At 35.1% G+C, this 13,132-nt stretch overlaps 1 protein-coding gene across 1 annotated transcript in view; it reads right to left on the reverse strand.

The window, feature by feature from the left end:
- The window catches only part of alms1 (ALMS1 centrosome and basal body associated protein), a 57,065-nt gene that overhangs the window by 27,432 nt on the left and 16,501 nt on the right, over window positions 1-13,132 (reverse strand). The window contains exons 3-5 of the mRNA XM_051928533.1: window positions 4,793-6,200; window positions 3,345-3,358; window positions 3,140-3,245 (exon numbers count right to left, since the gene is read on the reverse strand). Coding sequence (XP_051784493.1) covers window positions 3,140-3,245; window positions 3,345-3,358; window positions 4,793-6,200 — 1,528 coding nt within the window. The remainder of the gene's footprint in view (window positions 1-3,139; window positions 3,246-3,344; window positions 3,359-4,792; window positions 6,201-13,132) is intronic.

Genomic DNA, 13,132 nt, shown 5'->3' on the forward strand with positions numbered 1-13,132 from the left:
ATTTGCCCACCTATCGCGGAAGTTATGTTCCAGACCCATCAGCAACAGGAGAAAATCCGCGATATAGAAAGACCATATAAATAAACATTTTTATAGTTTAAGCCTTAAAATTCCCATCCCACATGCTTTAAACACATGTAAACTTATAAAACACACTTTGTTAACACATATGATATGTGGATGTCGGGCTAAGGATATGAGTAACATCTCACTATTATAAAACATTTTAACTTCACGCAAGACAAGACAGTGAGACAGGAAAATAGGTGATGTACACCTAAAAGCCTGATTGTACAGGCTTTTAAATTATTGACATGCAGAGCGACAAGCAGCACAAAGTCCACTTCTCCTTAGCGTTCATTCAGCTCCCCACCCCCTTGACAATGCGAAGTGGCAGGAGCGTACTGCGCTTCCGGGGAGGGGGGGGTTTGAGCGAAGGTGCGTTCAGCTCTCACACACCCACACAGACACACACACACACACTCCTCGAGCAGAGCAACAAGCAGGCATTTTGGCAGAAGCAGCACAAAGTCCATTTCTGCTCAGCGTGAGTTCAGCTGCCCCCCTTCACAAAGCGAGTGCAGACACATTGACGTCTGATCGCTGCATGCAGTGTGCAGTGTTGGTCTGAGGTGTTTAAGAATGTAGAAAGTGTTTAAGAGCATAGGAAGTGTTTATAAGAGCGTGGGAAAGGTTAACAAGAGAGTGAGAAAGGTTTATAAGAGTGTGGGAAGGGTTTATAAAGCCTTAAAATATGTATAAATAATAAAGTAAATATTGGTCGCTACTTCGCGGATTTTCACCTATCGCGGGGGGCTCTGGAACGTAACCCCCGCGATAGGCGAGGGATTACTGTAATGCAAATAATATACAAACTGCACACTTCTGTGTCGCTTAACATATCTTGTTAATGACAGCATACATTGGGCTGGCTTGTACTGGGCATGGATACAACTTCCAAGCTGCAGAAGTATGCATATAATTTGCCAGTCATTGCAACTAGACGAGCTGCATACAAATCTATATTTAATAGGTATAGCATTGTACAGTATACAATAGTGGCATGTGGAACTTTTCATAATAAATTAAATAATTCAGAAAATGACATTTAAAACGCACACATCAAACACAAAGAATAAATTCAGTATTTTTTAACTTGAAATTTCTTCTTCAAAATCATGACATATATTAATTCGCCACATAAAAATGTGCTCTAAAGTAAAACTTTTTTTTTTTTTATAAATATTAAAAATACTTTGTTCTTTTATCTTGCAATAGGAATCTACAAAATCCCGCATCATTACATGATGGAAAATACTTAAAACTTACTAAATACCTCATTTTTTCAAACCAAAAATGTTACCGAGTATTGATTCACTCCTTAAGATTATACTCGTATTGCAAAATAGTGTATCCATGTTGTTTTAAGATGGAAAAAATGTAAAAAACAAACATTTGTTGTAAGATTCAGTTAATTCAAAACAAGACTGTTTGAGAGCCAAATTTCTTCCCCGTTAGTCTTACTCTGTGGTACCCTAGCTCTCTCTGCTCCGTAGACAGCTAGACGATAATTCTTTCACTATATGGAAAATACTGCATCCTGTTCCAGCTGGACTGATGAAGCATGCATGTGTTTCAGTGAGACAGAATATTGAGCTTGCGTAGCAGGCAATGAAGTGATAAGAAATGATCAGAGATTACAGGCATGTATCAGTACCTGACTGGGAGAAAATCAGTATTGCATATCAGTGTAGATAGACTGTTCCACTTCAAGTCCTACATCTTCCTAACCTTCTTACAGTGGACAGCACCATGGCCCAGCTAGAGACTATCCCAAAAAGCAGATGCAAGGCAAAACAACTTCCAGAAAGGTCATCAGTCTATTGCAGGGCAAACACACACCCCCACCTCCACACACTCTACGGTAACTTTAGCAACTGCAATTCACATAAGTTTAATCAGGGTGAAGTTGAGTACAGATGTTTTAACATAGACAGAGTGGGCTGTCATTCCTGCATCACAGTGCCAGGTTCTACATAGAGTTTTCAAGTATTTACAGATTGATTGGCATCAAGGTCAATGTATTTATTCACTCAAAATATTGTGCTCAGTTCTTTTCTTACTTAGTTAGTTGTCAGCAAGAGAGACTCATCACGCATTAAAAAGTTTTTTTTTTTTAAACTGATAATTGATAGTGATGTTTCAATCTGTTGTAATGTACACACTTTTATTTGATTGTGTATGTACAAAAAATACAATACCATGTAATCAGTTCAGGTTGAGATTTATTGCTCTATGTACAAAGTACAATGAAACGGCTATGTTTTCTTTTCGCTACACTGCCGCTTCACCATGCATCTAACTTAAAAGAGCAAGAAACGTATCCTTACATAAAAAAAAATATGACCAGTAATCAGTGAAAAAATAATTAATTGAGTTTCCTTTTGTTATTACATGGATGCCTTGTAAATGTGAAAGGCTGTATTTCTTAAACCAAACCTTTGCCCTTCAAAGTGGATGTATTTGGTAAGTTTTAAGGCTTTTTCTATCACATATGAACATGTGGTATCTTACAGCTCCATTGTAACATGCAAAAGCGAATTATTTTTCAGTTCTTTTTGTGGTCTCAAAAAGAATAATCCTGGCCTATGTACAGTTTGCACATTCTTCCACTGTTTCTGTGGGTTCTTCCTCCACATCCCTAAGAAGTACATGTTAAATAGATCTTTGACTCATAATGGACCTGGCATAATTCAGTTTGTATATGTGTGTGAATATATCCTATAGGGGACCTGTTCCACTTTCATGATTAGCTTGGTTAGCAATTGAGTTTTTTTTTTTTTTTTTTTTTTTTTTAAAGCCATGAAATTAATTAGTAGGTACAGAAAATGAATGGATATGCACATGTTTGCTTATATGTGTAGGTTATTTCAAATGAATGCCACATAAAATCAAATTTACTCTGTAAAGAGAAAAGTAGGACAAAAAAATAATCAGTTATTCACATTCTGCATGTTTCTTCTGCAATGGACTGGCTCCCTAAGACAGGTTCCTGCACCTTGTATCTGATGCCACTGGTATTAAACTGGAAATAGATTAAGTGAGTAGGACTATGTTATACATGTTCAGTTTTTCTTACCTGAATGGGAATTTGCTATTGAAGTGTTTGGCACATCTGAAATGCCTAATGGTTTATAAGGCCCCAATATGGGCTGATTTGCAACAGAAATAAAGCAATAACAATACTACTAATAAAAACATATAATCCTTACATTAATACAGCTGTGCAAATGTTTAAAGCATGTACCAATATTAAACCAACATGTTTCCTAGGTGTCATTTACCTTTTCCATACAGTCTATAAATCAAAATAACTCACAATATTCCAGGTCTGTCTATGCCTCCTAAACTATGAAGTGTTCATCAGAATAATAGGCTAACAATGAATACTCAGTATGTAAATAATCACCTGTTATAAACTCAGACAGAACTGTAACACATTGCTTAGCGGTGCTGCCTCACAGATATACAGTAGCATCCTAGGTTCAAATCCTGCACAAGATTGCTCTGTGTATGGAGTTTATACATACTTTCTGTCTTTGCATCTGTCTTCTTTCTGCATCTGCAAAGATGTGCAGGTTAAGTGAAATGGAGACTCTAAATTGTCCCCACGGTGACTGAATGTTGGTGTGTGCCCTTCTAGGGACTTGCACCTGGGTTATTTTTTGACTTTTGTTTTGTGTGTGAACATAGTCTGCCAAAGACGAACATTCCATACAGAGTTTCCGGCTTTGGCTAGTATGTTCATCGATCATCTCACAAATAGATGGATTATTTACTGGTTAACATGGTTTAATTGGAGTAGAAACATGAACATTACTTAAAAGAGAACAATGCTTAAAAATACAAAATAGTTTTCCAAAATAAATACCTAAGCTTTACACATAGTAAGAAGTGTTCGGTTATTAATATGTAATGCAGTGTAGCCTCCATACATATTCAGTGGGTGAAGCAATAAATTCAAGAAATGTCACTTTTATGACTCGATTATATAGTTTAACTAACTCTTTGACTAGTGATTTATACTTTTCATGAACACCTGCTTTTTGTGGTCAATGAATTTGGTAACTATGTAATATTAAGCTGTTGGCTGTTGATTAAAAGCAGGCAAAACAAGAAAGTGAATACAAATTAAATAAATATACCCATCTAACTACTTATTAAACCCATTTAATTTCTAGGGTTGTGCAAAGCCAATCTCTCATATTGCATGCTCACAAATACCTTGTCAGTTTATGGTAACCAGATTACATAACACACATCCTTGGGATGTGACAGAAAATAAAGGAAAAACTAACCAAAAACCCCACACAGGCAAAGTGAGAATATGCAAAAAAATCAACACAGAAAGTGTCCTCAGTCAAACACTGCATCACCCAACAAGTTAAAATTAACCTTAATTGATTTTTTTAGATGCGACAATATACCAGTAACAGTCTTCCAAAAAAGGAACTACTTGTGTATTTTGTTCGAAATAATGTATTTTCTTTTCAGTGTCCTAAAAAAAAAAAAATCTTGCTAAATAAAAATTCTATTATATAAACTATACAAGCTAAATAGAATATATTTATATCTTCTATTTATATTCTGTTACATAAACCGAGGAAAATAAGGTCCAGGAGATTAAACTGCAAATAATACCAAAAAAGGTAATTTAAAATACTACTTCCTAACTCACCTCCCTAAGAGGTGACATATAACAATAAATAAAAACTATAAACTGTGCACTTACTTGCCCCATGTGAGGATGATGTTGAAGTGATAGGTAACGCTCTGGACTGTGATAGGAGAGTCTGAGAGTCCTGTTTTGTTTTGGACGTAGTTGTGGGTGTTAATGGAATCTGCTGAGGAACATATGTTGTCGTCTGAGATTCTGCATCAGCATTACATATGCCTTTGAATGGTGCAGCCATGCGAGAGTTTGGGAGTATTTGAATTTCTGAGACTGTAGAAACACAATCTTGTCGAGGAATTTTTTCGAAGGTATGTTTATCAAGATTATTACTACCCCTACTCTGCTCTGAGGCAAACTTAATATCACTGTCCTCTGATGAAACCAAATTTCCACTGGAAGGCTTTGGAGTGAAAGTTAAGTGAACATAGGAAAGTACCTTCCTGGTTGGAGAAGAAACATAAGAGGTTCCAGAGGCAACAGTTGAAATCTGCACTGGTGCTGTGCCGAAATTATTATCTTGAGATTTCACTTGAGGCGATGTGTCTTCCCTCAGGGAAAGATTGGGAGTGGATCTGGAAATGTGTTTTGTGATATTAATAGTAGATTCAGGTATATGAACTTTTGGACTTTGAACCAAAACATGTTTTGGAGAAGATGAAGGTTGTATGTCAACACGTTCCTGTTGATTCCGTTCTTGAAATGCTTCCGACCTTAGTACTAGCCGCGGTCCATAACCATTGCTTTGAGTGTAAACCCCTGTGGAAACATCTTGCTGATATCTGCTCACCTTATCTTGGTGTGAAATAAATTCACCCTGTTGAAGTGGCTTATTTAAATATCTATATTCTTGTGATCTGGGAGAAAACATCCATTCTTTAGAATCTGAGTTCGTTGGAATATTACTGGAATTATTTTTCTGATAGTGATTCAAAGTAGGCATTAAACCATTCGTAAAAGAAACTTGATTCTGTCCATTGTTGGTGTCATGACATTGCTCTATAACTTTTTCTGTGGCTGCATCATGAGTTTGTTTCCGTGTTATATGTGGCTCAGTATAACTGTGATTTTTTGGTTGAGATGATTTTTCTTCAAATGTGAACTCTTTGAGCTTAGGCTCTGAAGATTTTTTCACAATCCGGGAAGGAGAAACAGAAGGGGATGGGGATCGTTTACGAGAAGAAAATGTGATGGAAGAGATAGGCCTGCCAGCTTCTGCAGTGATTTGCCAAGGAGCTCCTCTGCCTGAAATTCCACCTCGATCACCGAACTCATGCAGATGGGTGGTTACGTTGCTGCACATTGTACTTGGAGACACCAAATGCATGTCACTTGGATTCAGTGAGGTCTGAGAAGGTGTCACCAGGCTCAAGGCCTCAAATTGTGGTCGGGGTCCAGTAGGCAATATACAAAATTGACCAGTGGCAGAAGTGACATCTGAATCAGAGTCCGAAGTCCACTGACCCTGCTTTAAGACAGAAAAAAAGCAATGTTTAAAAGGATGATTCAATTAGCCTAGGCTTTTATATATACAGCCGTCCACCAAAAAATTCATAACAACCTTCTTCTGGGACATGAATTATCCTATTCAGGTGCATTTTCAGGAACACTGACAATCAGTAACCAGTGCAAAGTGCTATGCTATGCTTAGAGAGAAACTGAAACCTCCAATTCATAGCATAAGAAGAGGAATGCTGTCAATACCAGTCTTGCTGTTCTATGACAGTGCATGTCCCCATGCAGAAGCAACAATATGGACGCACTGCAACAGCTGCATTTTTAACGTTTTCCATATAACCCTTACCGCCCTGCTATAGCACCATGTGACCATCACATTTTCGGTACACTTAAAGAGGCTGTGTGCGGCTGCAGGTTCACCTCTGATGATGAGGTAAAGGAAGAGGTGCAAACCTGGATTCAGGAGCAGCTGAAAAGCTTCTTCTCCAAAGGAATGAAGAAGTTAGTAGAATTATACAAAAAGTGTATTGAGCTACAGGGAGACTATGTGGAGAAGCGATATAACTGTTACATTAATTTCCTCATAGCTACCAGTGTTAAAAGGTAAGTTGCCTTTACTTTGATTCTCATTCGTACTTTCAGCAATCAAATAACTACACTAACCAGTAATTCACTGCACACCACAAGTGAGACGTCCAGACAGTATGTAAGCCCTTGTCATTTCATTTTACACATTCTGAGCTATTGAAATATTAGTTTTTTTTTAATTCATTTTGCTTCTTCAATGTTTCTTTCACTGTATTAGTTATAAGGTAAACTTTATTATTGGCCATTTTATTTTAATATTCTGTTTGCATTTTTGTTTAACGGGTGAAATGAGCTTCATAATGATTCTGAGAAAGTGTATCCTGAACGATTGCGTTATGGTGTTGTGTTATCTCATCCTAATTAGTGTTGTTTTGTTCTTGTGTAATATTGTGTGTCAATAATCAAACATTAAGTATATATACACAGAAACAGAAATGTTCTAAAATATTAGATAATGTATATACAGTGTTTATTGTGCTTATCTTTAGTTATATATTCCCTTTCTAGCAAGTATTCATTCACATCTTTGAACACTGTGTGTGGCAGCCTTTTGGATACAGCATTTTCCGTGTGACTTTTAAGATAAATGCAAGTTATTTTACTAAAGGTTCTGTTAATTGTTAGATGTGTTTTGTACTTCAGTTTCAAGAATTGGCTGATACCCTTTTCAAAACTATTTCAATTGTCAAAAGCACTCATGATTCAGACTAGTTTAACTGTTTTGTTTCATTATTTGTTTTAGATCACCCATACAAATAATTATCAGACTGAAGAACTAGATTTCTTTATATTTAGAAAATCCACCTTAATAAAAGAACAAGTGTCTGTGTGTCCGTCTGATTGCTAAGTCTCGGTCATTCCAAAAGATGGCACATCACAAACATTTTTAGTTATAAAATGTATTGCATGTGTCATACCAATAGATGGTGCTTAACAAAAATCCACACTTCTTTAACTAATTCCATAGCAATTGGCACATAATACAGACATATGCATTTCACAGATTACTGAACATTTTAAAGCTGAGGACTACGATTACTTTGATTTCTACTCATCTTAGACGAGTACTACAGCAAGTAGGCAATAAAAGGATTACTTATACTGTCACCCTCTGTGCTCTATTCTGTGACTACTCACTGACCAAAGTCAGAAAACACATGTAAAGTATAAGCAAATACATAATTTGGAACTTTTATAAATGATCTAAATCATAAAACATATATGTATAATATACACACAGACAAGTATTATGATCTGAGATTTTTAAGGTAACGAATTAAGAGCTTTGTTTTTATGTATATAAAACAGTCAAAGCGAGAGAGACAGAGATAGCAAAGTTTACTGATTAACAGACACTTTTTCCAACAAGGCATAAAGAGTAAAGTTTTGAATGCAACAAATACATTGGAAATTCAAAAATAAGTAGAGGAGACATCAAATAAAAAGGTTGGAAAAACATGATATTTAAAATGTTTCTTTGAGGCACAGCTATTCATAAAATTGTTACATTCTGGGGGATAAAAACAGTTTCCTTTGCTAATATTTCATATTATTAATGTGAGGAATATATGCCAGGTTTAGTGTATATATGGTTGTGATCTTTAATCTTTGAAGTGTTTTAAGAACATATCAACATATATCAAATATTGCATTTTTGTTTAAAATAATTAGAATATTAATTTAAGTCCAACAGCCCTCCCCTAGGAGAATTTCAGACTATCTGCAAGTCAATGGATGTTAACATGCATCAGAGTCTTACAATGGAAGTGACAAAGAAGGCAACAATCTACACCAAACATCTGATGTAAGTAAGTCCCACAGTTGGCTTCAAAATCTTTTTTAAGATATTAATTTCATCATAGAAAAACAAAACAAAATTACTCCTAAAGGAAGTGAGAAACAGATGAAAGAATACAGGAACTCTTTGTTTGCAGCAAATGCACATACAAATACTGCAATAAATTATTTAACAGAAGGAGGGAATTAATGTTAACAACAGAGTTATCCAAAATTTAAAATCTCTGGTAGAAATAAACTTTTAAGTCAACTATAGTTATCACAGTCAGGTAAAGATGTCAAAATTATGCAAAGCTTCAGATATTAAGAAGGAGGGTAATTTATTTTTCACTGGAATGAAAGCCTTTCAATTATTAAAATGTCTTTTAAATATTTATATTTTACAGTATAATAAATGTGAAAAGAACAAGCCTAATCTCTATTCATAAATGGCATCAACTGAATCAAAATTACTAAAAAGTTATTAATTAACATGCCAGGAAAACACTAATGTTTCTTTTGTTTTTTGTTTATTTTGCTGACATGTGCCATCTTTATGTTTGACTATCTAAAGAAGCTGATGGCTTATTTGTTGTTTGTGTAACCCTCTAAACCAGGTCCCTACTGAGTGTACAAGTACAGACGTGGCCAAAAGTTTTGAGAATGACACAAGTACTGGTTTTCACAAAGTTTGCTGCTTCAGTGTTTTTAGATCTTTTTGTCAGATGTTTCTACGGCATACTGAAGTATGATCACAAGCATTTCATAAGTGTCAGCGGCTTTTATTGACAATTACATTAAGTTTATGCCAAGTGCCAATATTTGCAGTGTTGGCCCTTCTTTTTCAAGACCTCTGTAATTTGCCTATGGTAAAATCATATTAAAGATCTGTACATCCCCAGATCTCCAGAGAAAACTTTTATAACGGATACGAAAATAATAATAATAAAAAATCCTAGGTGGGTTTGCCCACACTGGGATTATCCTTCTTACTTCAGTAATGGGGTTGAAGTCTTACCATTGCCTGCTCTCCACTCTGCTGTGACACTGGAGCAGTCCTTTAATAATTTTTGCATGCATAAGGGAGTGTCTTGGATTCAAACAAGGATACTTTTTTAAATATTGATTTCGTGAGACAGCAAAAAGTACAGTATGCAAAAGGAACCTATATTCTTATTTATATCTTTTTTATTTCTTCCCTGTAAATTCATAGATAAAGCAATATTTTTTATTTTACATTTGCAGTTTTTTTCTTAATATAAAAGCATAGTGTTCATATAGACATTATACTTCTTGCAATTAAAATTTGAGTGACAGTGAAAAGCCAAGGTGATCTTCTGTGGTTTAAAATACAATGTCTTTATTGCATTCATTGTAATAAAACTATAAAAAGTTTACACAATGCATGTTTGTCATTCTGCACAAATAACATTTCATGCCAGCAATTTCAGTACAGGAGATAATCTAGTCAATCAACCTTGTTTATATAGGAACAAGCAGAAAAAATGTCCTAATATCTAGATCTAGATCTTGATAGTTTTTAAAAGCTGTCTACTTGAGGGATCTACTTCAAAAACCTGGCTAGATTAACTTGTTACTTGGGGTCTATGTGCACAAATGGTTACAGAGGAAGAGTCCTCAATGTAGCTGTACAAACCTAATATAAGACATCAGTAACTTTATTATTGAAAAGTGATTTTCTCTGTGGAAATATTCTCTCCTGCTAGTAGGTAAAGGTAGTAGACATTTAAACAGTAAAGAAAGGAGAGTCACAGGTATAATTTCTTGTTATTTTTTCTCCTGAATATTTACAGTGTTACATCCTTAGAGAAAGATAAAGGACAAAAAAAATCATAATCTAATATTATAAGGTACGATATTTCTTACATTGCTGGGTGTTCTGCACTCTGCTAAACCTAAGGGTCACACTTCTATGCAAGTCCTTATACAGATTTTCTATTGTGTAAAGTTACAATTCAGATTTATGACTTTTATTTAAACTTACCCAAGCCTTCTGTAGCTTTGTGTATTATTTGAAGTGTATATTCCAGGATGTAGAAAAAAACATCATCTTTGATTCACTAATATAAAAATACTACCATACAGAAATTCACACCTCACAACACCACAGCAAATCCATGCAATGCATTCTAAAACAGGTCTTACGAGTATATATATTCTGAAGTAAAAAAATCCTGCTTTTAATATTTTACTTATTTAAGCTTATTCAGTAAACAATTAACTAGAAGACAGCATGTAATTAATTGCACAATCCATGGAGACGAAACAAAACCTAACATGTTGGGATTAACATGCTTAGCAACACATACTCAGGCAAACAGCACTCATCATGAATTACCTTGAGTAGATTGACTTGTACAACTTTTCACTGATAAAAAGAGAAAGACTTACAGATGAACTTGGACAAACTGAAAAAAATTATATACAACACAATAAAACAGTAACCATTTGTCCTAAATGTCATTTGTAATTCCAGACAAAATCTTTCACTGTTGTTTTCTTTACAATTCCCATATATGCGATGAATTTCACAAAGAAATGCACCAGGAAAGGGTAAATTCTTCTTTTAGAGATGAAGTCCCAAAAAAGAAGTTCATAGAGCACTTTATAGAACATAAAAAAATGATTAACAAAAAATATTTGGCAAGAGCAAAGGTAGATAGATAATTATAAACAAGAGGAAAACAGCTAGTATGTATAACTTTAAGTAAAAACCTTCAGTTAGTACCATCATAAGACACCATAGGAAACAAAAAATTACAAATGACTATTTCAAAAAATGGGGAAAAAATTTAAAACAGAGGTGTAGAATATATGTATGCATAAATTAGCTATCATGGGACCTGAAGGCTACATATGCTAAAGATACACATTGAAATAATGTTTTCCTACATTTACCTCATCTACTGTCTACTGATATATGCAGAGGCATGTGTACCATTTTCAACATCAACACTTTTTTTTTTTTTTTTTTTTAATTTTGTCACCATAGTAATAAGTCAATAGCTGATCAACTCTATACCCTTCATCAGATAGGCAAGGGGTCTTCAATCACAATCCTAGAGACTAGAAGTTGTTGCATCAACCAGTTTCTCAATTAGAACTCATTTATTTTGTGCTAAATCAATGTATGGTTCCAGGCTTAATTGTACCTAACTCACTTGAGATAATTTAGCGTCCTTAATTCTTTTTGTTACTTGTAAATAGCTGCTGTGACGGATGGCCAGGGTCATTACCCATAGAGACCATATCTGGGACATTATCTTCCCCAAGACACTAAAGGGCAGCCAAAGGGGTGGCTACAGCACCATGTATCCCCACAGGGCATGCTGGGAGTTGTAGTTTGCAACAGCGCTGCCAAGGGGTGCTGCAGGTACAGCTGAGCCTTTTGTGGCACCACTTCTGCCACATCCAGAAATGCAGCCGGAAGAAGGTCAAGAAACACCTGGAGTGCTTCCGGGTGCACTGTGTGAGTGTATTTTACCTCTCTTACCCTGATCCATTCTTAATATGACCCCAAAGCTAAACAATTAAAAAAAAAAAAAAATGTATCAATAAGTGGGTCATTACAACAGTTTTGCAAAAATAACTTAGGGCAAATAACTACACTGATACCTACCAGTATTTCTAAAATTTCTACTATTTTTTTATAGTAGTTGTTAAGCATCAGAAATGTAGCACCACCCAATAAGCAGAAGCTACTTTACACTGTTAAGTCATATTAGAATTTTTTAAAATAACACTAATAACGAGCAAGGGTCTTAATCTGAAAATTGCTCCAGGGGCGCTTTACAATAGTTGACCCTGCACTATGAACCTAAAGGTCATGTGAAAAGAGAATTTCCCGGAGGGGGATTAATACATTGTACCAAATTCTAAATAATAAGAAGGCAATGTACAGCTTTATATGAGCATTCTCTATTAGCCTGAACAAAGAGCAGAGATTATTAAAAGTAAAACTAAATAATTGGGGGCTATTCCACTGTATGTCCTCCATGGGAAACACTAGACATGAAGACAAAAAAAATACAGAGAAGTTGTGTAGCTCACTTAATGCTCAGTATTGCTAAACATAAATAAGTACCATTTTACATCCAATTCCAAATCTGTTGTTTTGACTATTCTAATAAAAAATAAACATAATTTATCTCTTATAATTTAATAAGAAGTAACTAGAAAATACACTAATTTATCTCTCTCTTTAATGCAAACATGTAATTACCCTCAGGGTTTATGTATTTTTGGCAATATTATTTAACATTTCGCTGGCAATATCATCACCACAAGCAATTTGTGATTTGTTTCTCAAAACACTGAGCATTGTTAGGAATGCCTGTTACAACAATTAACAACCCTGTCAGAGTAAAATCTGTCTTAATATCTTTATTCTTTTGTTAATATTTTTTAGTCAAATGTCTGCCTTTGGGTTAGCCTAAAAAAGTTTTTATTTTCTTGTTAGAAACCTTATACCTTGACCTATGAATATCACCTGGCATGTACCAAACAGGCTCCGGCAGACCCCCGTGACCCTGTGTTCGGATTCAGCGGGTTGGAAAA

Source organism: Erpetoichthys calabaricus, chromosome 5, assembly GCF_900747795.2.
Source record: "Erpetoichthys calabaricus chromosome 5, fErpCal1.3, whole genome shotgun sequence".
Lineage (NCBI taxonomy): Eukaryota > Metazoa > Chordata > Cladistia > Polypteriformes > Polypteridae > Erpetoichthys > Erpetoichthys calabaricus.